Consider the following 25,667-nt stretch of genomic DNA (forward strand, 5'->3'; position numbering starts at 1 on the left):
GAAAAAAAATTTTTTTCATGATCCGTTGTTCAAGGCTCCATAGTGTTGTTTTTTCAATCGTATACAAAGGAAACTGATGCTAATTTACACTCAAAAAAATCGATTGTTTTAATGCTGCATTTTTTAACGTTTTTCTATTTTGAAAAGAAAATATGATACATTAAAACAGTTTTTTTGCGTTTCAAAAAATATAATAGGCGTTGAACTGGTGGATGACAAGTTTTTTTTAGTAACGAATTAAAGACTAGGCTCGGCATAACAACGGTTATCTTTGGTCACTAATTATTGTAATTTTTATTGATTTTTTTAAAAAAAGGGTGTGGAAAAAAAAAACATAATTGGAAGAAAACGAAATTAGAGCACTACACTATTGCATAAATTATTTGCAGAGAATGACTGTTAGTGGAATTTCATGATAGTTCGTCATAGTGTATAAGTGTAATTAATGATTAATGCAATCAATGCAGTTTGTATGAAATTATTAATTAAAACAATAATTTGTTTAGTTTTATTTGAAAAACATAAATTAAAATTTTTAACAATTATTAGTTTGACAAGATTAATAAGTCAAAAAATAGAGTTTTGTGAAATATATTGTTTATGAAAAAAATTACTTGATTCAATACTAACTCATCTTTTAATTGGTAGTTAAACGTCTGGGATGTGGTTTATAAAAATGTCAGTGCACTTCCAGAACAAAGTTTATGACACAGGTATTCTGTGTTGTTGGAAACTAAAATAAGCTTAGTTCTGAGTTAAATGCTTTTCTAAAAAATACGAAGACGTTTTCCTACGCAGAAGGTTAAATATACTTTGTGATAAAATGATTTGGAATCTTGTAATTTATTTCGATAAATACAATAATAAACGGTGCACATACTAATGAAGTTGTCGGAGGTTATTCGCACACTGTGTCTCCCTGAGTATATTACTAAAGTTTACAATAATACCGGTGTGGAAACTTTGTACACATGGCAAATTCGTTGTCTGACCATTTTTTTCCAAGGGAAATACGAATACGACAAATTGAAACAAAATTTAGTTTATTCGTCCCCTACAGGTTCTGGTATGTAAATTATTTTTTTTACTTTTCATTTTCATTGATTAAACAATAGGAAAGACCTTGATAGCGGAGATTATAACACTATGTCATTTTAAGCATTTGTTTGAAGGGACATGCAAAGCGTCATTCAAGGATAATGAACTCGCAAATGTTAATAACATTCGGAAAATTGCAATTTTTGTTTTTCCTTATGTAACAATTTTAATTGAAAAAAAGAAATATTTGGAAAAATTGTTTAAAAAAGGTGATTTTACCAATCAAAAATTTTGATTTTTGACACTTTCTTTTCTTCAGATATTAAAGTTGAAGTATTTCACCAAAAATCTTTTTTATCAGTTACTCGTACAATAGAAACTCTCACATCGTCTGACTGGGATACCTTTCCCGCACGCTTTGACATAGCTCTTTGTACCATAGAAAAGGCGCATAGTTTAGTATTTGGTTTAGCTCGAATGGGTGTGCTTTGTGATTACGTGACCCTATTGGTTGTTGATGAGCTGCACCTTGTTGATGAAGCACCGGATGGTAGAGGAGCTTTAATTAATTCTATGATTAGCATGTCGCTATTTTTCTCTTTGAACAATCGGAATTTTCTCCAAATAGTTGCAATGTCTGCAACACTACCAAATTTAGTGCATTTGGGAAACTGGCTAAATGCACAGGTTTTTGAGACAAATGAGCGCACCTCAACACTAACAGAATTGCTTTTTTGTAATTCCCGATTGTGGGAGCTTAAACATCAACATCATAAAGTAAAAATAACAAATTCAAATTTTGATCTCTACTTAATATTTTAATTATTGTATTAGGGTTGTTGCAAAATACCTTCCGATAAGTATACTGAGGAAATATATAAGGAAGGTTTTTGTTGTAGTTGTTGTTATTTTGAACCGATTCATGTATCATTGTCGAATTTATCACAATCGGATTTAAGCCTTTTTTTAAATTTATTTAAAAAAGAGGAAATTTATCTATTAGATTTATTAATTAAAAATTATAAGGAGAAGCGTAGTACTATTTTGTTTGGAAGGTCAAAACGTCAAGTTGAACTATATGCAGAATGCTTAACCAATGGAATATTAAATTTAATAAATCCTTATCCAAGTGATGCTCAAAAAAACTTATGCGATGAATTGTTGAGTTGCCAGGCAGCGTATTCTACATCGAAAGGATCGTGTCAAATGGCAAAATTTGTTATTCTTGGTATAGGTTACCATCACTCAGGGTTAAGCTTTCAGGAGAGAAATATTCTGCAGGCTGCTTTTTGGTAAACCTTGTTTTACATACAATTTTTTTTTTGATTCAACGTATGGTAGTAATAGTACTATTAATATTTTATGCGCTACTTCAACGATTGCGGTGGGCGTCAACTTACCAGTTCATTATGTTATCATAAAGTCACCATATATTGGGGACAGTTTTTTAACATCTACGCAGTATGTAATGCATTATATCTTAAATACAATTGAATCTATTTCAGGTATACACAAATGGCAGGGCGAGCGGGGCGTTCAGGAAGCGGAATGCTTGGCGTGTCAATTTTATGTTGTAATTTAAAAGATGTTAAGGCATGCCGAAACATAATGCAGGGTTTTGTGGATATTCCAAGAAAAACAAGTAATCCAATCAAAAACGAATTGTCATCTTCATTTCTTCGTTACGTGTTGGTATGTCGCGTAAAAATAACATAAATATATTTGTTTATGGTAGGAATTGATTGTTTGCCTTTCTGAACAATTTAAACGAGCGAGGTAAACGAAAATTTATTATAAAAACTAAAAATTAATTTAAGCGCAGAGTTTATGACATTGGTACAAAGCATGTTGGTATACCACTGACTATGATAGAAAAAAGTGCTTTATTTTTTTACAATCGTTCCAAGTAATAAACTCCTCATCCCAAGCATTATGCAAACAACTGATATGAAGGTCTACAATACGTTCTACGGATTCAAATGTGGATGTGTCTTCGGCCTTGCAGTACTTAGTTGAAACTAATCAGGTATGATTTCTTTGCCATAAAATTTAGTCATTGTCATTGAATTAGATATATTTTACAACAATACGACGTACTTATCTTGAAGTTACAATGCAAGGTCGAGCTATTGCCCTTTCTGGTTTAGACCCAAAAGAAGGTTTTTCTGTTTATGTTGAGGCGGATCAATTATCAAAGCAAATTGTAAACATATTTTTTTTTAATCAATTCACACGCGCTACTAATGTTTGCAGGTTTTGGATTCTGAGCTCCATTTATGCTACCTTTGCTGCCCAATGTCTTTTAGTTTCAACATCAATTGGACTGCGTTGAGATACATGATTGAAAAATTGGAACACTCCGATCGTCGAAGCCTTGAAAATATGGGCATCGATACATCTATTATTCAATATCACGCTATTGAGGTTTCCAAAATTTTTTTTTTTTATTTGCATTATATAAGAAAATGACTGTATCCAGGGACGGCTTTCTAACCAATGCGCACAATATCGGGAGGCAACGTGTTCGTACAAAAGATTATTCGTTGCATTATTGTGCACTTCTTTGATTCGTGCTTGCCCTATTCAATCTATCACAAAAATGTTTAATGTTACTCGAGGAGACATTGAGGTAGTAATGGTTGTATAAGTTATTTTTTAATATGCTTTTTAAAGAGTTTGCAATCAACTATTGTTAGTTTTGGTACGATGACAAAAAAACTAGTACAATCACTTGGATGGTGGCCTTTGGAAACATTACTTGAAAATTTTCTGCCTTTATTACGCTTGGGAACTTCGACCGAGTATCGTAATATACTTCAGATTCCATATATGACATTAAGATTGGCAAAGTGAGAGACCTGATCTGTTTTTTTATGAGTCTAGTGTTGTAGAGTTCTTTACCGAGTCGGCTTACAGAGTGTCGAGCTTATCGCGGCAACGTCCGTTTCGAAGCTTTATCGATGTTACCAAGAACATGGTATTTTGTGTGGTCAAAAAGGGAATTTTGGCTTGCTACTTGCAACGACAACATCACAACAAGCGCGTAGTTACTTGAAATTAAAAAAAGGAAAAGAAGAAAATTTACATAAAGTAAAGGAAGAGAGACGAAAATTTCAGAATATGATAAAATTGGATAATCTCACGTTGCGTATGTCTTTTTTTAAACACAAAATATACCAATTCCAATTGTAGCAAACGTAGAAGATGCTAGGTCCGATTTTTCGAAATTCTCTAGCTTGTCACTAAATTACCCTTTTTCAAACAAAGTCGGCTTTTCGACGTCACAAATGTTCATTACCCCGTGTAATCTGGAACCGTCCAGCACAGAGCACCTAGTAACAGGGTGCGCTAGCGTCATTGACGGTGAGGACATGTCTAGCGTAGAAGACTCAAATAGTGAAACATCTGAAATGAATGATTTTTTTACAGACATAACTGTATCAGGTAATTTGGGTATATTATGGTTTTGATCATGTTATTTTAATTCGTTTTGTTAAATTCATGAAAGATACAAAGAATAGCGACCATCATATATTTATCCCGTACTTTTCGAATAATTTAAATTTTTTAAAGGTAATTATTTGATAAAACTTGATTAAAACTTTTTCGTTTTTGTATTTACGCGTAAAGGTAACAGAGGGTGAAATTACTAACACAGATTCAAATGAGACAAAGGAGACGCGTAAGTTTTGGTCTTAGTCGGCTATAATGTCATTGTGCTATTAAACTGGTTTGTAGAGAGAAAATTTACAGAAAAACCTTTTTTCTGTCCACCAATTGCACGTGATTGTTACGGGTATATTAAATATAAACAAAAATTAAACAATAAGGAAAATAGTGGCAAGCCGCTGAAAAACATTTTTGACAATCATGAGTGGAGGTTCTCTCTGCCAAACGTAACACACATATGTGACCCGTTGTATCAAGTTGATATGAGAACATTAGTAAATTCCGATCAGGGATGTTTACAAAGTACATTTAGCTTTTTGGAATTTATGCTACAAAGGCATTCGGTTGTTATTTTAAGTATTCTACTGTCCATGAATGAAACGTCAAAAAAAGCAACTCCTAGTGTCTTAGTTGACACTAGCATGTCCATCGCACTGCTTTTTCCATCTGGGTATCTGTGTGTTCTCCCTATTAGCAAAGATAGTCTTTTAAATCCAATAGTCCCTGAATGTTTTGCTGCTTTTTTAAAATGCAGTAGCAATATATGTGTTGTAGCAGATATTAAATTTACTTTAAAATTTTTTTTTTCATGCAATAAATTGACTGTTGCATGCTTGATTTTGGATCCATTTGCCTGCCATTGTCTGCTGACTTGTCAAATCTCTGAAGCCTTGACGTGTGAATCTGTTGATGAATCAATAGAGTAAAACGAACATCATTAATTTCACATTGTTCTCGAAAGGTTTTTTCTTATGTAGAGAGTTATGCAAAATGTACAATGCGCATAGTGACTGGAATGGAAATGACTCTTTCTTGGATAATGAATTAGTGAATATTTGTAGACCAGCCTGCATGTATGCTATACCCTCTTTAAACATACAATCCTTATGGCTGCTTTTGTGCCTTAGTTCTGTAAGTCGAAATTCATGCCACATAAATATGTTTTTATTTTCTTTTTCTAGGTGTTGAGGTACTGGATTTTAAAATTTAACCTTTCTATGTATATGTGGGGAGTGGAACGCTATTATACTGAAGCGTTAGCGTGTGTTGAATTGGCTGGTCTCCCTTTCGACAAGACTTTTTTTTTTGACGTGTCCCTTGAATTTCTTAAAACCTACAAAGTTCCAAATCTTCCACTGTATTATATTATCTCTTTACGTTTGATGCAAATTGAAGTAAGAATTTAAATTTACCCAAAGCTAAACCTTCGTGTCGTTGTTTTTATTCTAATTTTTCACAATGAAGAAATAACTCTCTCAATAAAAATAACGCCCTCTTTTTTTTTAGATAAAAAAAAAATTTGAATACTTCAAATTGAAACAATACATACTTTTTAGATTTTAATAATTATAAGAGTCGTGTACTTTTTTAGAAACTTACTCATTATTTTTTTAGCCAAAAACCTAATTACTTAAGCTTCAAAATCCTTTCTTTAAATAATAATTTGTTAGTGTTAAAGTGTTACTTTTGTAACTGAAATTGCTTTGCTGGTTAATTAAGAATCAAAACGTTAATTTAATTTTTGTCTTTGTAATAATTAAAATAAGTAATGGAAGGATGGTTATAAGTGAGAGATATTTTTAAAACTTTTAGGTGACAATATTTTGTTTTTTTTTTACCCTCGTAGAAAGTAAATTGACATTAATTTTAATTGTAGATTGAAATTACTGAGCAAAAGGAAAACACTACAGATATTCCTGAGTTGATTCTTTCTCCATATCATGATTTGAATCATGACCTTCTGAATACTGAAGAAAAAAAGAAAAACGTGAATTCAATTTTTAATTATAAACTTCCATGTTTTTAACATTTTATTGTTTTATTTCAGTCTACGGAAACCTTGATAGACGAATATCGAATTCTGGAAAAAATTATAAAATTAGTTAATGCTAGTTGTACGCATAAATTGAATGTAGATGAAGGTCAATTTGAAGACATCTTTAACATGGATGACGTCGCTGTTTCAGAAGGTAATCTTATTGTATAAAACCTCTTCAGTTATTAATTTGATTAAGTTCAGACAGTCAACTTCCCGATGGAAATTTCAAAACCTTAAAAAAATCTAATGTAAGAAATAGTCATATTAATTGTTTTATTTTTTTAAAAATTGTGGAAGACAACAAATCGTCTGTTTTTTTGGTACAATCGTATGAGAACATATTTTAATTCGATGGTCGCCCCTGATTATCGTTTTATAAGCAGCCTTCAACAGGGTTTACGTTTTACATTTCCTGCACGCTTTTGTCTGCAAGAAATACTCGAGAAGAGGTCATTGTGCAGTCGAATAGATAATTTTTTTCAGCCATTCTCTCATGTAAATTCAAGCGGCAATAAAATACAGCAGTCGCCGTTTCCGTCAATTTGCTGGGCTTTGGTTGTTTTTAAAGACAGTTTAAACTTTACCTGTGATGCGCCAGAGTGTTCATTGGTTAAAATACATCAAATTCATTTAACGACTCAAAGTATACAATTTTTTTCTTATTAAATGATTTTGAGTTTTGATTGACTCATGGTGTTTTCTTGTTTTAGATACTTGGTTAATTGATGTCATTCATCCAATGGAGCCTTTTGATGTAACTATAAAGCAGTTACACAAATCGGAACAATCGCACATAAATTCTATGAATGGTCGGTAATATTAAGTAATTAAAGTCGTTAATACTTCAGTTTCAAACTTTTAGGTCTTCTTAGAACGTATAGTGCAAAAAAGATTTTCCTAGTTGATTGTCATAATACTGTATCATTATTGCGGTCAAAGAAGTTGAAAGATATAAGCATCGCTCAAAAGGATGTTCAGGTTTCAGTGTGTAGGTTTTTTGTCTCTTTGGATAAACAATGGTTTCTGATAATGTGTTATAAAGATTTTCTGGTAACTTCGTAATATAAAAGTTTTCACCTTAATTACTTAAAAAGTCTAATATATTTTTGTATCTAGATTGAGATTTTATTAGCACTACTCAGCGATTACAATTTAAAAGAAGTAAGGAACTAGTTAACGGTCTCACCAACTGCATGTCGTATTCATCTCAATTTTGGTTATTACAACTTTCTTGTGTTTTGAGGTTTTCTTGAGGTTAAATGTATTTATGTTTATTTACTAAATTATCATAGAAATGCTACTAGGTTGTCGTTTTACTTATAAGCAAAATGTGACTCACACTTCTTTTGTCAATGTGAAGCTACAGCAATTACATAGTTTCTTACTTTATTAATTTCTTGTAAATAAGCCAAATTTATGTATAATATTCTAGATTCTAATTGTTTTACAACGAAATTATTTGTTAGGTTCTGCAAAAAAGCGCTATGAAAAAGGATATAAATAAGTGGCTTTCTTCTTTGGAAACCTTTGACGAAAAGACACTTATAACCACCAATAAACATGTATTTGAGTGGATTCTTTCTTTTAAAGTACGCAAAATTTATTCTTCACTTTTGTAACAAATGAAGTTCTGTCACAATTATTTAGGATGCCGCTTATGCACTTGCCCAACATGCTGAGAAAGCGAAAAACAAAGGGTTTCTCATGTCCAAGCTCCACAGACGTATTTACGTGACAAATGAAACTAAATTTTTTCAGTTCTACGTTATGAAAATTCTCTGTCATGTGACAGCCGATGAAATCATGAAATTAGCGACGTGCGGCATTCAAAAGGAGCTATCAGGGATCGGAGACTTTAAATTTTTACGTCTTATAAGTATTAGTACTGGTAAATTTTCTTTTGAATGTCTCGGAAAACCCTTAAAGGATACCTGGTAATCAATAGTATCCTTAATGTGCAATCAATTTTCATAAATTCTTCCTGGTTTTAGTGAGACATTCGTTAAAATTTGCTGTAAATCTTTTAAATACATTCTAGGTCACCATATTAACATTTCGCTCACGGTTTCAAAATATTTGGACTTTAATTGAACTTCGTTATGAATTTAAATTTCTTATTACGCTTGCTTTAATATTATTTTTTACTTATAACTATAAAGTCAACGTGATTAACTCGTGAGGATTTATCCTACATTTTTGTTTTAACTGCTGCAGAAATAATTTCTTTGGGACAACAGCATGCTAAAAATTTTGCTGTAAAACAAGGAATGAAGATGACTTAGCTTTTGTTGAAAATGGGTCGAAATGCTAAAATTAATCGAAACGGATCTTTCATACAAAAAAAAAATTTGAAGAGAGGAAAGCCGCTAAACAATTCAAAAACTCAAAAAAAAAGACAAGAGAGAAAAGTGAAAAAGTTAGAACAAAGCGAGAAGGCGAGAGATTGTGATCAAGATAATGATCATCAAATGATTTAATTGTTTAACCATGTCTATTTGTTTTTTTCATTACGTCTTGCAATAAGAATTTTGTGTAATAAAGTAAACATGACGTTTTTTACATTTAAACTTTCGTGAACGATGTAGACAAGAAATAAGATATGAAATAAAATACAAATTATGTTGTTTTCTGATGAAAGGGACACGGCGAAACAGTTAGGGCACAAACGTGACCCGATTGGGAGTCAAAATTCTAACGACTGTACCACATGGAGCAGACTAGCCAGGATAGTGTTGTGACTACATCTAACGAGATTTTGTGTCCTAGATAGGTGTTATGGCTCCGAAAAAATCTCGTGCTCCCGATGCTATCGCAGCAAACTACCCTTATGCTACAGACGGAGAACATGTTTTTGGAGTAGCTCATATCTATGCTTCTTTCAACGATACGTTCATTCATGTTACAGACTTATCAGGTCGTGAAACCATCGTTCGTGTGACTGGTGGCATGAAAGTTAAGGCTGATCGGGACGAATCTTCTCCTTATGCGGCTATGTTAGCTGCCCAAGATGTGTCTCAACGATGTAAAGAACTTGGAGTTACAGCAATCCATGTGAAGCTTCGCGCCACTGGTGGTACGGGAACTAAATCGCCGGGTCCTGGAGCACAGGCCGCTCTCCGTGCGCTCGCTCGTTCTGGAATGAAGATAGGAAGAATTGAAGATGTCACTCCTATTCCTACCGATAGTACTAGACGAAAAGCTGGTCGTCGTGGTCGTCGATTGTAGTTTTCTAGTGTAAAAATTTATTTAATTCTTGTTAGCAGCTCATTTTAAAATGTTTGTCTTAACCTGAAACTCAATATACAGATTTGTTTCAAACATACATTAATCTTTTGGTTAATTAAATCACATACATTAAAGAAAATTTTCGATGTCATAAAATCCATGAATCGATAAAACTAATTTTTTTTCCATAATAGTTAAGCTGTTGTAGTAAATGATGATTTTGTTGAAGCTCTTTGTTTTCAAGCTATTTATTTTGTCCAGTTTAAAATGTTTGCTTTATGCAATGAAATCTATTGGTGTACTATAATTTAAAAAAAATTTTTTTCACCTTGCTGTAGAATACTTAGCAAGAATTTAGAGCTTCTAAAAGTTGACGATTAACAACGGTTTAAATAAAGTAAGGTATAATGACACAATTTTTTCTACAGAATGTTTTACAATTATAATTACTCCGACAACACAGCTCCTTAGAGACTTTAAGCAATGCGTAACAGTTTGTAGAATTTTACACAAATGGAAGGCTTGTTTTTTGGTCGTTGATTTATTTTTACAAAGTATTTAAATTTAACATAATGAGCCAAACAATGTAACATAAAGTTCCCAATTCGGAGGTGAGAAGAGTATCTCATGAAACTGTAAACTTGAACGCAAAATGCCCCTCGACCGTCGGAGACGTTAAATGGATGCAGTCCCCACCCATAAATCGAAAGAAGGGATCTTCTTCTCGGAGTGGGCAATCATCAACGCCTGGAATCAGTCTAGCAATAGGTTGAAACCAAATCTTACTGATGAGTCGCTTAGGCAACGACGAAACTCGCCGTTTCACTCAGTGTCCCCCCTTCAGGGATAGGCTATATGCCGAATTGTGAGCTCCAAAGAATATGCTTTATAATGTAACGCTTCCAAATTCAGAGTATCCGTTGTTTACATAAAGTAAAAAATGTTTGTTTTATACTTTTGAAACAAAATAGTGTCAATTTTTACACTCACAAAGATTTTGAGTTGTAAGAAAAAAGTGTTATTGTGCACCATTAAGGGATGCTATGAATATCAGATATATAGGTAGATGAGCAAGCATAATGCTTTAAGGCAAACAAAAGAGAATACGTTAGTTTGTATCTTTTCGTTAGAATGGAATGTAGATCTTTGAATAAATCATAACTTTTCTATGTATTTCGTTTGTTGTGCTGAATTGAAAAATAAAATTGAACCTCACATACGGAAACAATGCTTGTGTGAAGACTGAAGAAAAATAATCTGATACTTCAATAATTTATAGCAAAACAAATTTGCTAAACTCTTCATTGTGACGTCTCCTTTGACAATAAACATTATAAATTTAATTTTTTCAAAAAGATTGTAGTGAAATAACTTTTTATTATCTTGAAAAATAAATTATTATCAATATCCTTTTTTTTCTTGTGGTATTTTCGTTAAAATGATACAACACGCAAGTTGATTGGGTTGACACCAGAAAACCTGAAGGCCGTTTTTTAAAAAAGCGGTTACTATGAAATGGAAACCAATTATATTTTTTCTTAAAAATTTATATTGATGCACACTGTAACATAGACAAGTGAGACGTTTCCAAACTTATTTTTTTTTATCTCTACACTTAAACTTTCACTATAAAATCACTATATTTTTTGTTAATCTTATGTTTATTTCTATTAAGAATAAAAATTGGACAGTTATGTATAATATGTTTAAAATGATTGTATTTCAAAAAATTCAACATGAAATTTTCTATGTATTAAGAAATATTACAAAAGCTTTATTTGAATAAAAACTTTTTTTAGTTAATTTTAATTTTTTGTTTAAATCAATCATTTTAACATGAATAAAATTCCAATAATTCAACTTAAATGTATGCTCACGTTTTTAATACACTTTCAACTTTAAAAATATTGATTATTTTTTGAAGATATTAAGCAATATTTCCGATTCTAAAAATGTAGCTAGAAGCAGTATCGAAATAGGTTATAAAAAATATTTAAACAAAATAATTAGACAGATAGTAAGATATACAGCATTAATTTATGTTGAATAGGTCTTATTAGCGCAACAGGAAACTCGTTGTTCATCTAAACTTGGTTGTACGTTCACGTCAAAGGTACATCAGAAAATTAATTAAAACAAAAAAAATTAAACATTCTTTTTTGTTTATTTATAGTAAAATAAAGATTTTTATTTTAAAAGTCATTCATATTCACGTTACTTTACAAATTTCTTTAAAAAAGGTAGGCTGTATAATGGATTTATTTTAGATTTGAAAAAACAGCATTGATGTCGTTTATGATGGGAGTAGTCCAAAAGAATGTCATACCTATATAATTAGTTTGAAAATAATCATTCTCAAAACTTGATTTAACAGTGTTACCATTCTGTACGCCTAGGCGTAGTAAAGAATGTCCAAGTAGCAGTTGAAAATGCTAGTAACATAAAGCTTGTGCAAATGCCTGCACCTTAATTGATTTAAAATAATAAAAAAGAATAAAAAAAAAAAAGCTTAACCACAAAATTATATTACGTTTGTTTGATTCAAAAGATTTTGGTACGTTGATTGGAGTGTGTGTCATTTTTTTTGTAAACATACAGTATAGAAACCAGTTAAATAATTTAACGAGGATAGAAAACGCCTGGTAAGCAAAGTCTGGCATGCATGGTAAAATATTGACTAACTTCTACGCTTTCAAATTGAAACCGGGGAAAAAACACTAAAAAAAAATTTTCTCAGAAAAAAATAAAACTACCGTGAAAATAAAGTGTTAATAAAGTTTTTAACAAACTAGTCTACACTGTTAGTCTTATACTTTCTACATAAAAGGTAATAAATGGTTATTTTGAAGGTGAAGGAAACACTGGTAGTCAATAAATAGTTTGATATTAATTTACAAACAACAACAATATAATATTGTTAATTCTGAAATTTCAGGATTAAGAAGGAAAACACAGTAATAGTGTTTAGAGAATGAATATGGTTAGGCGTTTATTAATATTTTTTTAATGAAGGTAGATTTTAATAGATCTACATAAAGTAAAACAGTGACATAGTATATAACGGGTTAGTTGTACATTTTACAAAAAAGATAGTTGTTTTGTGCTCTAGTTTCTCAAGTTCAATAGTGCTTAATGAAGTGTATTTAATGCCATGAAATAGAAAAAAAATGCTTGTATTTTACATGTTTTTGTTATGTGTTACAAAATGGTTTTGAACAAAATAAGTCGTTCTGTGGTTCATAACGAGTAAAGGAAAAAAAACAACATTTTTAAATATAGGCTTTTGATAAAAAATCTACTTTAAAAAATATTTTATATATAACAGCGTACATCCACAATCAATAGACTTTTAAACAATATAAAATTTAACAATATTACAGAGATTTTATGTTGTGTGAGTTCTCTCATTAGGATTTTTCATAATCTCATCACTGCATTGTATAGAAGATGCAACATTAACAGCTGTTTTTGCTACACGGTGGATCGTCCTGCCAAAGTAATTTAGAAAAAAAATGTAACTCACCAATATGCATTACTTACTGGTCAATTTGCATTTCGTACTGAAGAAGAATAGGTCTAATAAAGTGAGCGTAAATAAAGCTTGCTCCCTTTAAAAAAGAATATTAATGGAAATAAACTAGTTAACAAATGAATATAACGAGTAGCTTACTTGGAAATGTGGTAAAAACAACCAAAAAAAAAATATGATTTTAAAAATATGGTAACAAGGTATCCATGAAAGAAGAATACCTCCAAACATTTCAATGAGGGTACAAAAAGCGTACACCACCCAATAAGTCAACCTGAAAATAATAAAAATATAAAAGATGAAAACGATAAACGAAGCTAGAGTGTATTGGTAGGCATTCTAACCATTGAGTATGAGCGTTATTCTCAGGTCTCTCAATCGCCTTAAACGATTGCCATGCGGGATAAAAAAACCCAGTGGCGCTTCTAAAATAGAATTAATAATTGCATACACAAATAAAGTATATACGTCAAGAAACTGTCAAAGACGCCCAAAATGATTAAGAAAATTAATAAAGCGAAAACGGGAATATATGTAGGCCGGATATTAAATCGCGCGGAAAGCTGAGTAAGAAATTCCACTGATATTTGCTTTATTGATCATTGGATACCTGGCGAATAAAAGAAAAATCGCTAATATATTGATCTATTATGGTAACGAATTTCTCGTAAGAGTCGGATGTGTTTGAAATGAACCTATTGGATCCGGGTCGATACATATAAGTCTTGCGTTGATCCATGAAAACTTTGTCAATGTGTCGACAAAAATTAATTGTCATAAAAAACAAAATTGCAGAACATTATTGATCAAATTAAATAGAATACCTTGAGAGTTAGATTCTTGATAACAATTATTGCGATTCAACAGCATGAAAAAACAAATTATGAAAAACAGGTTTGTTCAGGTGAACTATAAATGTTTATTGACGTTTGCTGTGTAAAAAAAAAACGTCTTTATGTATTTCAAAAATTGTCCTTTTAGAATTATTGTCTTAATAAATTTTTTTTTGTGATTAAATTGTTAAAAAACTAAGAACTATTGTAAGGTAGTATTGTAGTTGTATTGTTGCGTATTAAAAGTATTTACAAATTTGAGGGAATAAACACAAGTTTTACTAAGAAACCAGTGTGCTGGTGTGTTACATTTTTACGGCAGTTTGTAATTTTTGTTTAAATTCCAAACACTCAATTAACATGGAACTCAACTTTGCTTTGTACTCTTTAAAGAAAAAGGTTAAACGAATGTTTTGTTGTTGAGAAATTAGTCGTAGTATGCACACAAGACATCTACTCCATGAATGTATGCAATCATTTAACAAACAACCCATTAATAGAATTGATACCGTTGCTTTAAAAGAATAAGCATGTGTAGATGATTAGTTACATCACTTTAACTCTCAATTTAATTTTCTTATACTACTGAAATTTTATTTGAATATACATAAAAGTTTGTTGAGGAATTTTTGTCTTTTCTACAAAAAAATCATACAAAGTATTTATTGGGACGTAGTTGAGTCAGACCTGTTTAAAGCAGTGGGTAATTTAGAAAAAAAAGTGTCTTAAGTTTTCTTATCATTTCGTTGATAACGGAACAATAAATTTACTTAGTCTCATTCAAACTTTTTACCCACTACTAAAGCTACTTGTTTATTGAAAAAATATTTCTAACTAACAACTATTTTACCTAAGAAATATCATTGAAAAAATCCTTGTAAAACAATTTCTAATGGATTCTCAAAAAAATTTAAAAACCGATTCTGTGTTGAAAACGAGTAACTCATCGAATGTATGGAAGTTATATATGAAAGACATTCTGCAATGGAAAAATCCTTCAGTGACAACGGCTATATTTGTCGCTGTTAATATTCTATTCATTTTTTTTCATATTCTTCATTTTTCGCTTTTAAACATTTTGTGCCTGGGATGTCTCGCTGCTTTGATGCTTGGTTTTGCGGTTTCGATAATAATGTACTTAGATTCCTGCATGTATTTATGACTTGTTTAATACAACAAATTGTTTTGTTCAATGTCGTAGTGATGTTGGACCTGCCGACACAAAGCCACTACCTTTTATAAGTCAAAAAACAATTGAAGAGTACATGGTTTTGGCATATGAAATGATTAACGCAGGAGGTAGGAATTCATAGTTAACGTTTTTTACTTATTAATAACCTTTAACATATGTCATTTAGCATTGAAAGCACATCATGTACTTACTTGGAGAGATCGTACACAGTCGTTGAATGTTTCTTTTGCCCTTGCTTTGCTCACATACATTTCATCTAAATTGTCATTTTATTATATTGCAGTTTTGAGTATAAATTTATTGCTGTGCTGGAAGCACGTGCATAATTTTTATACTGCATTCATCGAATCGCATTACGATGACGTAAAACAATCAATGTATAAACGTTTCCATACAGTCTACTCAAAATGTGTAATTTAAAAAAATTTGTTCGTGTTGGCTTGTTTTTGCCAATACCTTTTTATTGATTGTTTGTGTTTCGTATGTAGTTTTTTATGCAGTCTTAGTTTGTAGACATTATTCTATAGCATATGTTCCGCTTATATTATCCCGTGTTTTTTTCTTTACTAGTTATTACGTGTCAAAAAAATGTTTTTTTTCTTCGTTTTTTCTGTTTCAGTAGAATAAAAAACAAGTGTTTTTAAAATGACAATGTATGCTTTGCTTTTACTGAAGTATTTACGAAATTGCAGAGCAACTTTTGATAAATAGAAAAATGCGTTAACCGAGAAAAAATAAAATATTAATTTCTGTGGAAGATAGAGGCACAAGAAAAAGAAATTTTTATTGAGATGTTCGTAGAGTTTAACAAAAAGTAATAATTAAATATATTGTTTTTTTTTTTAAATGGAAAATATATCAGTTTCTATTTCTTTGTATTATGGCAATAGATATTTTGCTTCGAAAATAATTTTAACGATATACAAGACAAATGTTTAAAATAAATTTTTAATTATTCTTTGTTAATTTTTTTTTGTATACACTTTACAGGTAATAATTTTTGTAATTTAAAAAAAAAAAAAAATTTTCAAAATGTTGAACAAAGAAATTAATGTATAAATCAATGAGGTGTAGGAATAATTTATCTTAGATGTTTCGCTATCTAGAGAAAATTCAGGAGTTTAGAAATTGTTTTGCAAAGAATAATAGGAGTCAAAATAATTTAATATTTGCGAATGCGAATTTACCAGGATTTTATAACATTCAATGTTTTATGCTTAAGTATAATATGAAAAATACTTTCACTGAGTTCTCAGTATATAAACTAATTGGAACAACTCAGTCTAATGGTTTATTGCTCAATATATTCATGAAAGATAAACAATTAGATTTTATAGAAACACAAAAATGATAGGACTGACGCTATTTAAAAAACTATTCTGTTTCAGTGTACAGGTTTTGAATAAAAAGATTCTAGGTTGTATAATGTTTATAATGCGTAGACTACTGCTGTCGAAATTGTTTTTTATTAATTGTTACCACCAACCAATTGTGTGTCATTAAAAGGTAGCAAAATACATCAAATGAATTTTACGAATTAAAATCATAAGAGACAGCCTTTCCATTCGTACGACACAATTATTTGATAATGAAAATGTTTAATAAAAATTAGTGTTGTATCTATTTCGCTCCGTATGATTGATTCAGAAAAAGACTCAATTTAAATGTGAATAAAAAAGAAGATACCAGTAAAAAGCAACACAGATTTTGTTTTCGCAAAAAAAATTGTTAATTACATTTTATAACGTATTGCGCGAAAGTGCCTTACGAGAAATATAAAATGGATGTGATTAAAATCATTCACTTGTAGTGTACACATACGTTATATGTTTGCTTGTAGTTACATATCCCCTCCAATTTGTAAAAAATTCTAGGACGAAGCTGGTTACAAAATACTGGAGAAATCTACGAAGGAGTTTTAGTAATCTGCGAATTATTTTTAATCAAGAGCACACTGCAAATAATCAGCGTGGTAGAAGCATGAAGAAGGACTGAAAGTAAGACCATAAATATTTTTATTTACCTTAGAATAATAAATTTGTTAGAATATAAATTGATGATAAACGGATTGAATGAAGTATGTTTCATTTGATAAAATTTCACAACGAATTCTTTTAATGAGAAATATTCATGATCACAATACACAAGGATTTGTAAAAAATAAGCCATATTAGGATATATTATCAGAAGATATATGACGCCTTGCTAGATAGCTGTATAGGGAACTAAAATGTTTAGATAGACTTACTAGGCTGTACGGAAGATAGAAGTATGACTGAAAAATAGGTTGTCTAAAAACAAAATTTTTTTTTCTTTTACAATTGATTAATTTAAAAGTGATTTCATTGTATGCTGTAAAAAGCATTGAAACTATATTTTTAGTTAAAATGAAACAATAATATAAATTACAAAAATAATGATCGTAAAAGTAACATTTTTATGAAAATATTTCTCTGGAAAAAAAAAGGTGTCATAAGTAAAGCTTTCCTAATCAACGTAACGAACGTAAAAATTGAAAAAAAGTAATAGTACACAAAATGGGATATTCATAGCTTTATGGGTAGGAAATTTTGATTCAGCTTGTATATTTCACGGTAAACTAAAAGTATCTGTAAATTATGTGACACTTTGAAAAATCAGATGTTCGGGTTATGCTAGGTTAGGTAGCACATTTGAGGAAACACTTTTTGTAACATGGCTTCTAAAGTTGAGATTTATAAAGAAGTTTTAACTCAATGCACAGAATCAAAGTTGGATGAAACGATTGTGAATTATTTGGCGGGTATATTATTTTCAAAGTTTTTTAAGAGTTTGATATATGTGACTTTGTTAGGTTTATTAGAGCATGAAGAAAACGATGCTCTTAACGGAAGAACAGTGGAGACTCTTATAGGATTGTTTGTTTTAGATGCTTGTATTTGCACTACACAGGATGAGTTAAAAGAGTTTTGTAGTTGTTTTGCAACGCATGTTCGTCAAAGTTTGATTGCTAAAAATCTTTTAAAATGTAATAATAAAAACACTTTTTTTGACGATGTTGAAATATCAGAAGCACACCCTTTCAGCATAAAAAAGTTTCTGGTTGATGCGGAGTCTGGTATGTCTGTTATATTAATTTACACATTTGTTGAAAAATTGTTTTCCTTTGCTCAATATCGTAGGATTCGTTGATCCCTTTTTGGGTGTTCGTGTATGTACTTCTTGGTCGATTTTAAAGTCAATGTTAATACAAGATTTTTTTGTCTAAGTAGAAGGTTGATGTTAATTTTAATTCAGGGATTTCCCTTACGGAATCTTTGAAAATAGAGGCAGAACGTAGTGCGAAAAGAGCGAAACAACTTAAATTAATGAAGGAATGGGAGAATTCTAGAGCTCCTCTTCCAGCTCCATCCAGAAGAAGTGGAGATAGACAACTGGATAGTATTTCGGATGTTTTAGTCGATTGCTTTTCTATTTCTGTTGGTGGTCATGAACTTTTAACGGATGCATCATTAAAAATAGTAATGGGTCGCAAATATGGTTTGATTGGAAGGTGTTTGAATACAAATGTTAAAGCTTGATATAAATTATTGTTGTTTTCCTAAGAAACGGGATAGGGAAAAGTACCTTTATCAGTTCTTTGGCTCGACAACAAATACACGGTGTACCAAAAGATTTAAGTATTGGTTGTGTAGAACAGGGTAATGATTTCGCGGTGTTTTATTATTCTATTTTTGTACTCGTTTTAATATGATTTTTAGAATTGAGTACAAGCGTTCTTGAAAAAACAGCTTTGGATGCAGTTTTATGCATACACGTCGAGCGTGATGAACTATTGAAAAAAGAAAAACAGTTATTGGAGAAAAAACCATATGTATGTTTAATGCATGTCTGTACATGTGTTTTCTTGAAAATATATTACAGTAAAGATATGAAAAATTAGACGGATGACATTGGAAAAGAATTGGGTGAAGTATATAGTCGTTTGGAGCTTATAGAATCTGGTGCAGTTGAAGCTGAGGCGGCTTCGCTTCTTTTCGGGCTTGGATTCTCGGTTGAACTACAGAAGACACATGTGAAGAATTTATCTGGTGGATGGCGAGTTCGTGTAGCATTAGCTCGTGGACTTTTTGCGCGTCCAGATATTTTATGTTTAGATGAACCAACGAATCATTTAGATCTTCATGCTGTAAATTGGCTCACGGAATTTTTGATTTCCTCGCCAATGACTTGTATTATTGTGTCACACGCTCGTACATTTCTAAACGATGTTTGCTCGGATATCATCGATTTTGTTGATAAAGTACATTATGCATAGTAAATTTCAATATTGTTATTACGTTTTAGAAACTGAATTATTATAAAGGAAATTATGATATGTTTGAAAAAGTGAAAATTGAGGCAAGTCGTTTACAGCAGAGGCAGTTTGAAGCTCAACAAATGAAGCGAGAGCATGTTCAAAAATTTATTGACCGTTTTCGTTATAAAGCTTCTCTGTAGGTTTGGTTATCATGTTTTAAATAAGTCGTTGTAATGCTGTAATGTGTAAAGTGCTGCTTCCGTTCAGTCGCGTATTAAAGCATTAGCAAAACTTCCTCATTTAGAAGCTGTTGCTGAGGATGCATCTTTATTTTTCAAACTACCGGTACCAGAGGAACTACCAACACCTATACTTCAGCTTGATGGAGCTTGGTTTGCTTATGATAAAGAAAATTCTCGAGATGATACCAAATGGATACTAGAAAATGTTTCTTTCTCCGTCGATTTAAATAGTAGAATAGCGGTAAACTGCAGTTTTATAATCTTGAAGGTATTATTTTTTGTAAGCAGATATGCGGGGTTAATGGATGTGGGAAGTCAACCTTTTTAAAACTTTTGGCAGGTGGAGCGGAACCACAGAAAGGTTTTTGTAAAAGGCTTAATAAGCTGCGAATAGGTTATTTCAGGTTAGAATTTTTTGTAAACTAAAGACAAATAAATTGTACTGTTTTTATGACGCTGTGCGTATACGGTTACTGGTTCTATTTTGATTCATTAGTCAACATCATGTAGAACAATTAGATTTAACTCTGAATTCTGTTCAACAGCTCCAAACATTGTGAGATTAATTTTTGTAGATAAGATTATACAATCTATAATTTAATCATTAGATATAGCAGTGCAAATTTAAAAGATGAGGATGCTAGATCCTATTTAGGAAAATTTGGAGTATCAGGACTGATGGCTCTTGAGCCTTTGTACGTATTATCTGGAGGGCAAAAAAGTCGTGTAGCTATAGCGGTTATGTGTTTTACAAATCCGCACATTTTGGTATAATAATACTGCAAAATTATCAAAAAAAGATTTTTCTTATTTGTTTTAGTTGCTGGATGAACCAACCAATCATTTAGATTTAAATGCTGTGGAAGCACTAATTGTGGCTTTAAATGATTATAAAGGAGGAATCGTTATTGTTTCTCATGATATGCATCTTCTTTCCTGTGTTGTCGATGATATTTATCATGTTAGCAGTGAAAAGCATACCGTTACGCGGTATAACGGTACAATAGAATCGTATAGACGAGATTTATTAAAAAAGAACATTTAAGTCATTTTTTTCGGGTATACCTACGATATAGGTAAAGTATTTTTTTTGGTTGGAAAACAAAATAAAGTGAATGTATAGACATTGGTCTATACATTAAATAGAAAAGTTTAACTAGCTCTAACCATATATGTATAACAATTTGCCTTACTGTTTAAATTTGTTTTGAGGCTTCATATTCGCTTATAAAAGACAAAGAAAATTATCAGATAACTTCAAATTAACCTTTAAGACATTTTCTTTTGTTCTCCATATCGTGGAATAATTTATCATAAAGACAGAATTCAGTGTGATGCTAGAAAAATATATGGTTTTAAAATTAGAAAAAATATTAGGTTCAGCAAAGCACCTATTTATACGAAGCTTTACGCTGATGTTGTTTTATATAACAACACACTTTTTTTTTACATGAAGACATTGGGGAGATTTGTTTTTTTATAAAAAAAAATGAAAGTATGGAAATATTTATTTTTGTATTATAGTTTTTGTAAGGTAGGGGTATTATTTAATTGTTATGATAAAAATGTATTTAATTCAAAAAATTGATTTAGTAAACGGTTCCTCTTTTTAACGAATCGTAAAAAAAATAAACAAATTTAGCAAAAGTAGAAGGTTACTTTTTTTTCACTATCTATTACCTTTTTTATAGCTTTTGGCTGAAAGTTTTATGGAAAATGAGGATGTTTATATTTTATAAGATAACTATTGTGGCAGATAAAAGTAATTTTCGAGCATGTTAACAAGTAAGGTTAAATTAGTGTTCGAAACGATGGTTAGTTGGTATGAATAAACAATTTCACCTGTATTCATAATTTCAATAATTTTAATTTTTTGATTGAAAGGTTACATTAAAGCGTAACAGGTTGCGTTACTTTTAGGTAACATGGAAATACATTGAATGGGAAGGAGAGAGTGAAATAGAGTTGCAAACTAACTATTATTCGCTAATGAATAAATGTGGAGATGTACTTAACGTGTATCATTAGTGTTCTGGATAATGCATAATATACGTATTCCGTCGTGGCCAATATCTATTGAAGATAGTTAAAGTAGAGAGTAAATCAAATTATAATTTTTCAAATTGTAAAAAAATTCTAGAAATCAATTACTAGTGTAATTTTGAAATAAAAGTTTCTCCGAATAATGATTTTTGTTTATGTTGTAAAAATAATGTTGATGTTGTATTGCTGAGTGCTTGAGGTAATTAGCTAATTAAACACGATTGTTCAGTATGTTGGTACAATTGATTTCTTTAAACAAAAAAATAGTAAATAATTCATGATTATTTTTGTTATGGTTGAACAAGAAAAAGTAAGTCATTCATACAATGGTTTAACTGGGGGAACTGTTATAGGCGCATGCAATAATGTAATGAGTTTTAGTAGGAAACTTGTTATAATTAAATTGGTTTAAAATGAAGGAAATCTAATAATATAGGCGCAAAAGTGTTTTGTCATTTGTAATGTTTTTATACATCACCAAAGAAAAATTGTTAGGAATAAAAAGCGTGGAACATGTAATAGAAACACTTCTCACATTTACTGGCGTGTCACGTCAAACTCTAAACTAATGAGATCAATAACTCATTATCGATTAAATTCCTCTTCTTTTTTATTTATAGAAAAACTATTGCCCTTTTATGGTGGGAGAGAAAAGTTTCGACAATCCTTAAATAAATGGTCTTTTACTTCTATTTCTTTAAAACCTCAAAAAGTTTGGTTTACCAACATGCCAAAGAATGATATTGCAAAGCGACATTTAAACGTTTGGAATAAGTTAAACATTGAAAAAAAATTTTTAGAAAGCTTTATAGTTGATAATTTGTCGAATAACAATCTAGTTGAGAAAAAACCTAGTTGTGACATAGATTGGACTTATTGGAGAAACGAAATAAAACTCCCTGAATTAGTTGATTAGTAAGCTTATAAAAGCTGTAGAGGTGACTTTAGATATTTAAAAAAAAAAGTAGATGATTGGTTGTTTTGAAATTTAAAATTATTTACGTTTTTTTTTAGTTTGGAAAAAATTCATATTTCCCAAGTAAAGGCCGTTGAGGATTTTTTAAAAAGAGATGTTTGCGACACTTCTAAACTGGACGATGCTTTTATCCATCCTATAAAAAAATTGAATAGGAGTTTAAGAAGCTTCTATGACGCATTAGTATATTATACTGTTATGTAGGCTGTTTCAACATACTTAACTTGTAGGTGTCTGATTGTAACCAAACATTCAAAATGTTGCATGATTTCATTTCGAGTGGACTTCAGTGCTTATGGATTTCAAACAAAAATTTAAATGCTGGTGAATTGTCCGCTGATGAGGTATTAGATTTTAAATATTCAATGCATGATAAAGCTTTAAGAACAGTGGTGTATTTTAAATATAAAATACTTTGTTCGTTTTACTATTACTTTTCGTATCTTATAAAAAATAAGTTCTATTTATGCTGACGCAGTGGCTGGATTCCGATTTATATTGGCAAGCATATGTAGAACGTCACCATTTTTTGGACCCTAGTAAGGATAAAAACGACTTTTTAACGGAGACCTTTGAAGATAAAGAAAACATTGAAAAAAAAATTAAAGAGCAAAAAAAATTAGTGGATCTGTTCCACGACCGTTCTGATACTCCAACCCTTTATAATTATGTTAATCAAATTCATTCTTTTGAATATTACAACTCCTTTCCGTAAGAAATAACACGTCTGAAAAAATATGGTACTTTGTTTTATTTTAGATTAAAATTTTTGGAACATATGATTTATTTTTTGATACGTACTGGAAAAGATTATCATTTTTTTCCTGAAATTTTACCGACGGCATGGGTAACTCATCTTGAAAATTTAAGATACCGCTATTTGAAAAGACAAGATTTGCGTCAACGTAGCACCATGTTGGATATACTTGAGGGAAGCTCTAGTCTGGATCTTGTTCCAGCTTTTCAAGAAAAAGATTACAATGAAAATTTTATTGCCGACTTTGGAACTCGTGAAAGAAACATATGGGAATTAATAGTTGGCCGGCTTATGTCAGATTATATTTTCTTAAGTTTTCCAGCGAAACCCATCCAATCTGTATATGCCTTACAATGGTATACTAGATTCATTATAAGATACAATAAATTGTCTGTGGAATTTTCAGCATTTTAAATTCAGAAAAAACTAAAGGGTCTTTTTATTCTCTGGGAGACGACATTAATGCCCTATTTTATTTACCTTACGGCGCCAAATTTCCTTTCCAGAACAATGAAAATGAGATAAAGTTTCCTTCACCGTCACTGACAATACAAAAATGGATCGAGCATATAATGTTAACAGGAGGGTTGGTTAGCTCAGAGTATCTTGATCTGAAAGTGTTATATTCGAAACTTTTGGAAACACGTGGGGAAATATGGTAAATAATTGAAATTTATGGTATTGTTTCAATAAGTATAAGATTAGTGGTTAGAATTGGATTTATTACTTTGAAACATTGTCATACGAAATGCATAAAATTTTTTGCAGGTTTTGTTCACCAGAGGAATCTGTTGCGCAAGGGTTTTTGCGTAGGTTGTCTCGTGAAGATCCACAGAAGAGTGTTTATGAAGGCTATGTCAAGGAGTCGAGCGTAAGTTAAATGTTCGATGTAATCAATTTAAAAAAAAATAATTATTGTAAAGCAACGATGGAAAAGTGCAAAGAGAATAACAATTGATGAAGTCATAGAGAAGCTGCCACAAATGGAAGTGGACTACAAAAAATTGAACGACATATTTAACATGGCTCAAAAATTATTTTACTCAAACACAGTAATTTTTTTTTACAAAGAACCGCATAGTAGATTGTTACTTTTGTAGGATATTTTATACCAAGCATCAAGTTTATCGTCACATGATAATATTGCTGAATATCTTTTGGATTTAGTAAAACGTAAAAATATTTCTATAACATTAAAGAATGAATTATTAGAAAAATGCAGCATATCTGAACTCAATGAGTTTGTTAAATCTATTGAGTCAATCGCATGAATGTTAACTTATTGTCAAATATTAAACTTTTATTTTTTTTCTGATAATTGTTTCGTGCGCAAGAATTAAACCGTTGTATCTATGGTTTTTCTTTCGGTTCAAAAGGTTGACCTTTCATATATTTAATATTGAATTACAGCGGATTTATAGAATCTTTTACATTTCTGGTATTAATTCAAATCTTTTTATGTATTTAAAATTCGTTGAACTGTAGTATTTTTTATTTCAAAAGAAGTTAAAATCTATTTTTTTCTTCTCATTAAAAAAAGAAATAATTTTAAAATTAAACAGACGTATAAATTGTTCAAAAGAATTGTTTTGAACACAATTTAATATTCCCCCTTACAATAAACAAGAAACGCTTGGTTTCGTGAAAATGACAGCTTTTAATTTTGTGTTGCGTAGCTATACATTGAGTGTAATGCGTTTTGAAAATAAAAATAGTGTTTCAATAAAAATACCTTGTAACTACACTAAATACAAAAAATTATGTAGTCTTGTAAACAAAATATTTTTGCGATTTGTTGGAATCATCATTAAATAAAAGGGTTTAATTATAAAACTAAATTTAAAATACACTTTTGCCGCAAACTTTTAACATTTTTTTAAAGAATTTCATCGAAATAGATGAAATTCTTTTGAAGGTTTCAATTGGAAAAAAAGAAATTGTGTTTAATTTTTTAGTAAATGAAAAAACGTTGAGTTTACAAAAGAAAAAAAAAACTCTCACTTTTATTGTCTATCAAACACAAACCCAACTTACCGTATACAAAGTTGTAAGTATATACATACAG

At 30.6% G+C, this 25,667-nt stretch overlaps 6 protein-coding genes and 1 long non-coding RNA gene across 16 annotated transcripts; 5 read left to right on the forward strand and 2 right to left on the reverse strand.

Annotated features, from left to right (window-relative positions):
• The first annotated feature begins 610 nt into the window (after window positions 1–610).
• Window positions 611–9,142, forward strand: LOC128884291 (uncharacterized). Of its 5 annotated transcripts, none has more exons than XM_054137575.1 (30): window positions 611–1,066; window positions 1,116–1,307; window positions 1,358–1,815; window positions 1,873–2,330; window positions 2,380–2,499; window positions 2,544–2,730; window positions 2,774–2,814; window positions 2,861–2,944; window positions 2,992–3,064; window positions 3,110–3,241; window positions 3,292–3,462; window positions 3,518–3,667; window positions 3,712–3,887; window positions 3,930–4,186; window positions 4,231–4,482; window positions 4,547–4,611; window positions 4,669–4,720; window positions 4,777–5,410; window positions 5,466–5,619; window positions 5,670–5,882; window positions 6,365–6,475; window positions 6,536–6,677; window positions 6,728–6,774; window positions 6,824–7,169; window positions 7,237–7,335; window positions 7,389–7,576; window positions 7,643–7,687; window positions 7,993–8,115; window positions 8,174–8,460; window positions 8,518–9,142. In XM_054137575.1, the coding sequence occupies exons 1-30, from the start codon at window positions 883–885 to the stop codon at window positions 8,615–8,617; spliced, it is 5,541 nt and encodes a 1,846-aa protein (XP_053993550.1). In that variant the 5' UTR covers window positions 611–882; the 3' UTR covers window positions 8,618–9,142. The 5 variants fall into 5 exon arrangements, with proteins under 5 accessions (XP_053993550.1, XP_053993552.1, XP_053993551.1 ...); XM_054137577.1 differs by having other exon boundaries at window positions 6,920–7,169; XM_054137576.1 differs by having other exon boundaries at window positions 4,240–4,482.
• Window positions 9,143–9,188: 46 nt separating this feature from the next.
• Window positions 9,189–9,999, forward strand: LOC128884292 (uncharacterized). Its single transcript, XM_054137580.1, has one exon. It carries the CDS (start codon window positions 9,302–9,304, stop codon window positions 9,749–9,751), a length of 450 nt encoding a protein of 149 aa, XP_053993555.1. The 5' UTR covers window positions 9,189–9,301; the 3' UTR covers window positions 9,752–9,999.
• Window positions 10,000–11,827: 1,828 nt separating this feature from the next.
• On the reverse strand, window positions 11,828–12,686 carry LOC128884232 (uncharacterized). Its single transcript, XR_008459299.1, has 4 exons — window positions 12,434–12,686; window positions 12,282–12,390; window positions 12,132–12,216; window positions 11,828–12,077 (listed from the first exon to the last, which is right to left on the reverse strand). It is a non-coding gene; the product is annotated as an uncharacterized LOC128884232 (long non-coding RNA).
• A 97-nt stretch (window positions 12,687–12,783) lies between these two features.
• Window positions 12,784–14,152, reverse strand: LOC128884008 (protein YOP1 homolog). Its single transcript, XM_054136960.1, has 7 exons — window positions 14,105–14,152; window positions 13,891–14,024; window positions 13,749–13,843; window positions 13,625–13,705; window positions 13,422–13,554; window positions 13,292–13,359; window positions 12,784–13,239 (listed from the first exon to the last, which is right to left on the reverse strand). The coding sequence occupies exons 1-7, from the start codon at window positions 14,148–14,150 to the stop codon at window positions 13,137–13,139; spliced, it is 660 nt and encodes a 219-aa protein (XP_053992935.1). The 5' UTR covers window positions 14,151–14,152; the 3' UTR covers window positions 12,784–13,136.
• Window positions 14,153–14,836: 684 nt separating this feature from the next.
• Window positions 14,837–15,983, forward strand: LOC128883975 (uncharacterized). Its single transcript, XM_054136894.1, has 3 exons — window positions 14,837–15,247; window positions 15,315–15,412; window positions 15,472–15,983. Exons 1-3 carry the CDS (start codon window positions 15,006–15,008, stop codon window positions 15,723–15,725), a joined length of 594 nt encoding a protein of 197 aa, XP_053992869.1. The 5' UTR covers window positions 14,837–15,005; the 3' UTR covers window positions 15,726–15,983.
• A 1,781-nt stretch (window positions 15,984–17,764) lies between these two features.
• Window positions 17,765–21,015, forward strand: LOC128883835 (uncharacterized). Of its 3 annotated transcripts, XM_054136622.1 has the most exons (13): window positions 17,765–18,087; window positions 18,139–18,402; window positions 18,467–18,495; window positions 18,557–18,837; window positions 18,891–18,985; window positions 19,046–19,173; window positions 19,228–19,587; window positions 19,632–19,780; window positions 19,836–20,067; window positions 20,115–20,230; window positions 20,323–20,382; window positions 20,435–20,594; window positions 20,647–21,015. In XM_054136622.1, exons 1-13 carry the CDS (start codon window positions 18,000–18,002, stop codon window positions 20,869–20,871), a joined length of 2,187 nt encoding a protein of 728 aa, XP_053992597.1. In that variant the 5' UTR covers window positions 17,765–17,999; the 3' UTR covers window positions 20,872–21,015. The 3 variants fall into 3 exon arrangements, with proteins under 3 accessions (XP_053992597.1, XP_053992595.1, XP_053992596.1); XM_054136620.1 differs by having other exon boundaries at window positions 17,765–18,402; XM_054136621.1 differs by having other exon boundaries at window positions 17,765–18,402; window positions 19,046–19,158.
• Window positions 21,016–22,280: 1,265 nt separating this feature from the next.
• LOC128883854 (uncharacterized) lies at window positions 22,281–25,016 on the forward strand. 4 transcript variants are annotated; one of them, XM_054136675.1, is made up of 10 exons: window positions 22,366–22,384; window positions 22,490–22,784; window positions 22,884–23,028; window positions 23,076–23,189; window positions 23,324–23,556; window positions 23,605–23,958; window positions 24,009–24,260; window positions 24,371–24,473; window positions 24,526–24,654; window positions 24,703–25,016. In XM_054136675.1, the coding sequence occupies exons 2-10, from the start codon at window positions 22,597–22,599 to the stop codon at window positions 24,871–24,873; spliced, it is 1,689 nt and encodes a 562-aa protein (XP_053992650.1). In that variant the 5' UTR covers window positions 22,366–22,384; window positions 22,490–22,596; the 3' UTR covers window positions 24,874–25,016. The 4 variants fall into 4 exon arrangements, 2 of the variants coding, with proteins under 2 accessions (XP_053992649.1, XP_053992650.1); XM_054136674.1 differs by having other exon boundaries at window positions 22,281–22,784; XR_008459122.1 differs by lacking the exon at window positions 24,703–25,016 and having other exon boundaries at window positions 22,281–22,784; window positions 24,009–24,309; window positions 24,526–24,555.
• The last annotated feature ends 651 nt before the right edge of the window (window positions 25,017–25,667 follow it).

Source organism: Hylaeus volcanicus, unplaced genomic scaffold (genome assembly GCF_026283585.1).
Source record: "Hylaeus volcanicus isolate JK05 unplaced genomic scaffold, UHH_iyHylVolc1.0_haploid 12237, whole genome shotgun sequence".
NCBI lineage: Eukaryota > Metazoa > Arthropoda > Insecta > Hymenoptera > Colletidae > Hylaeus > Hylaeus volcanicus.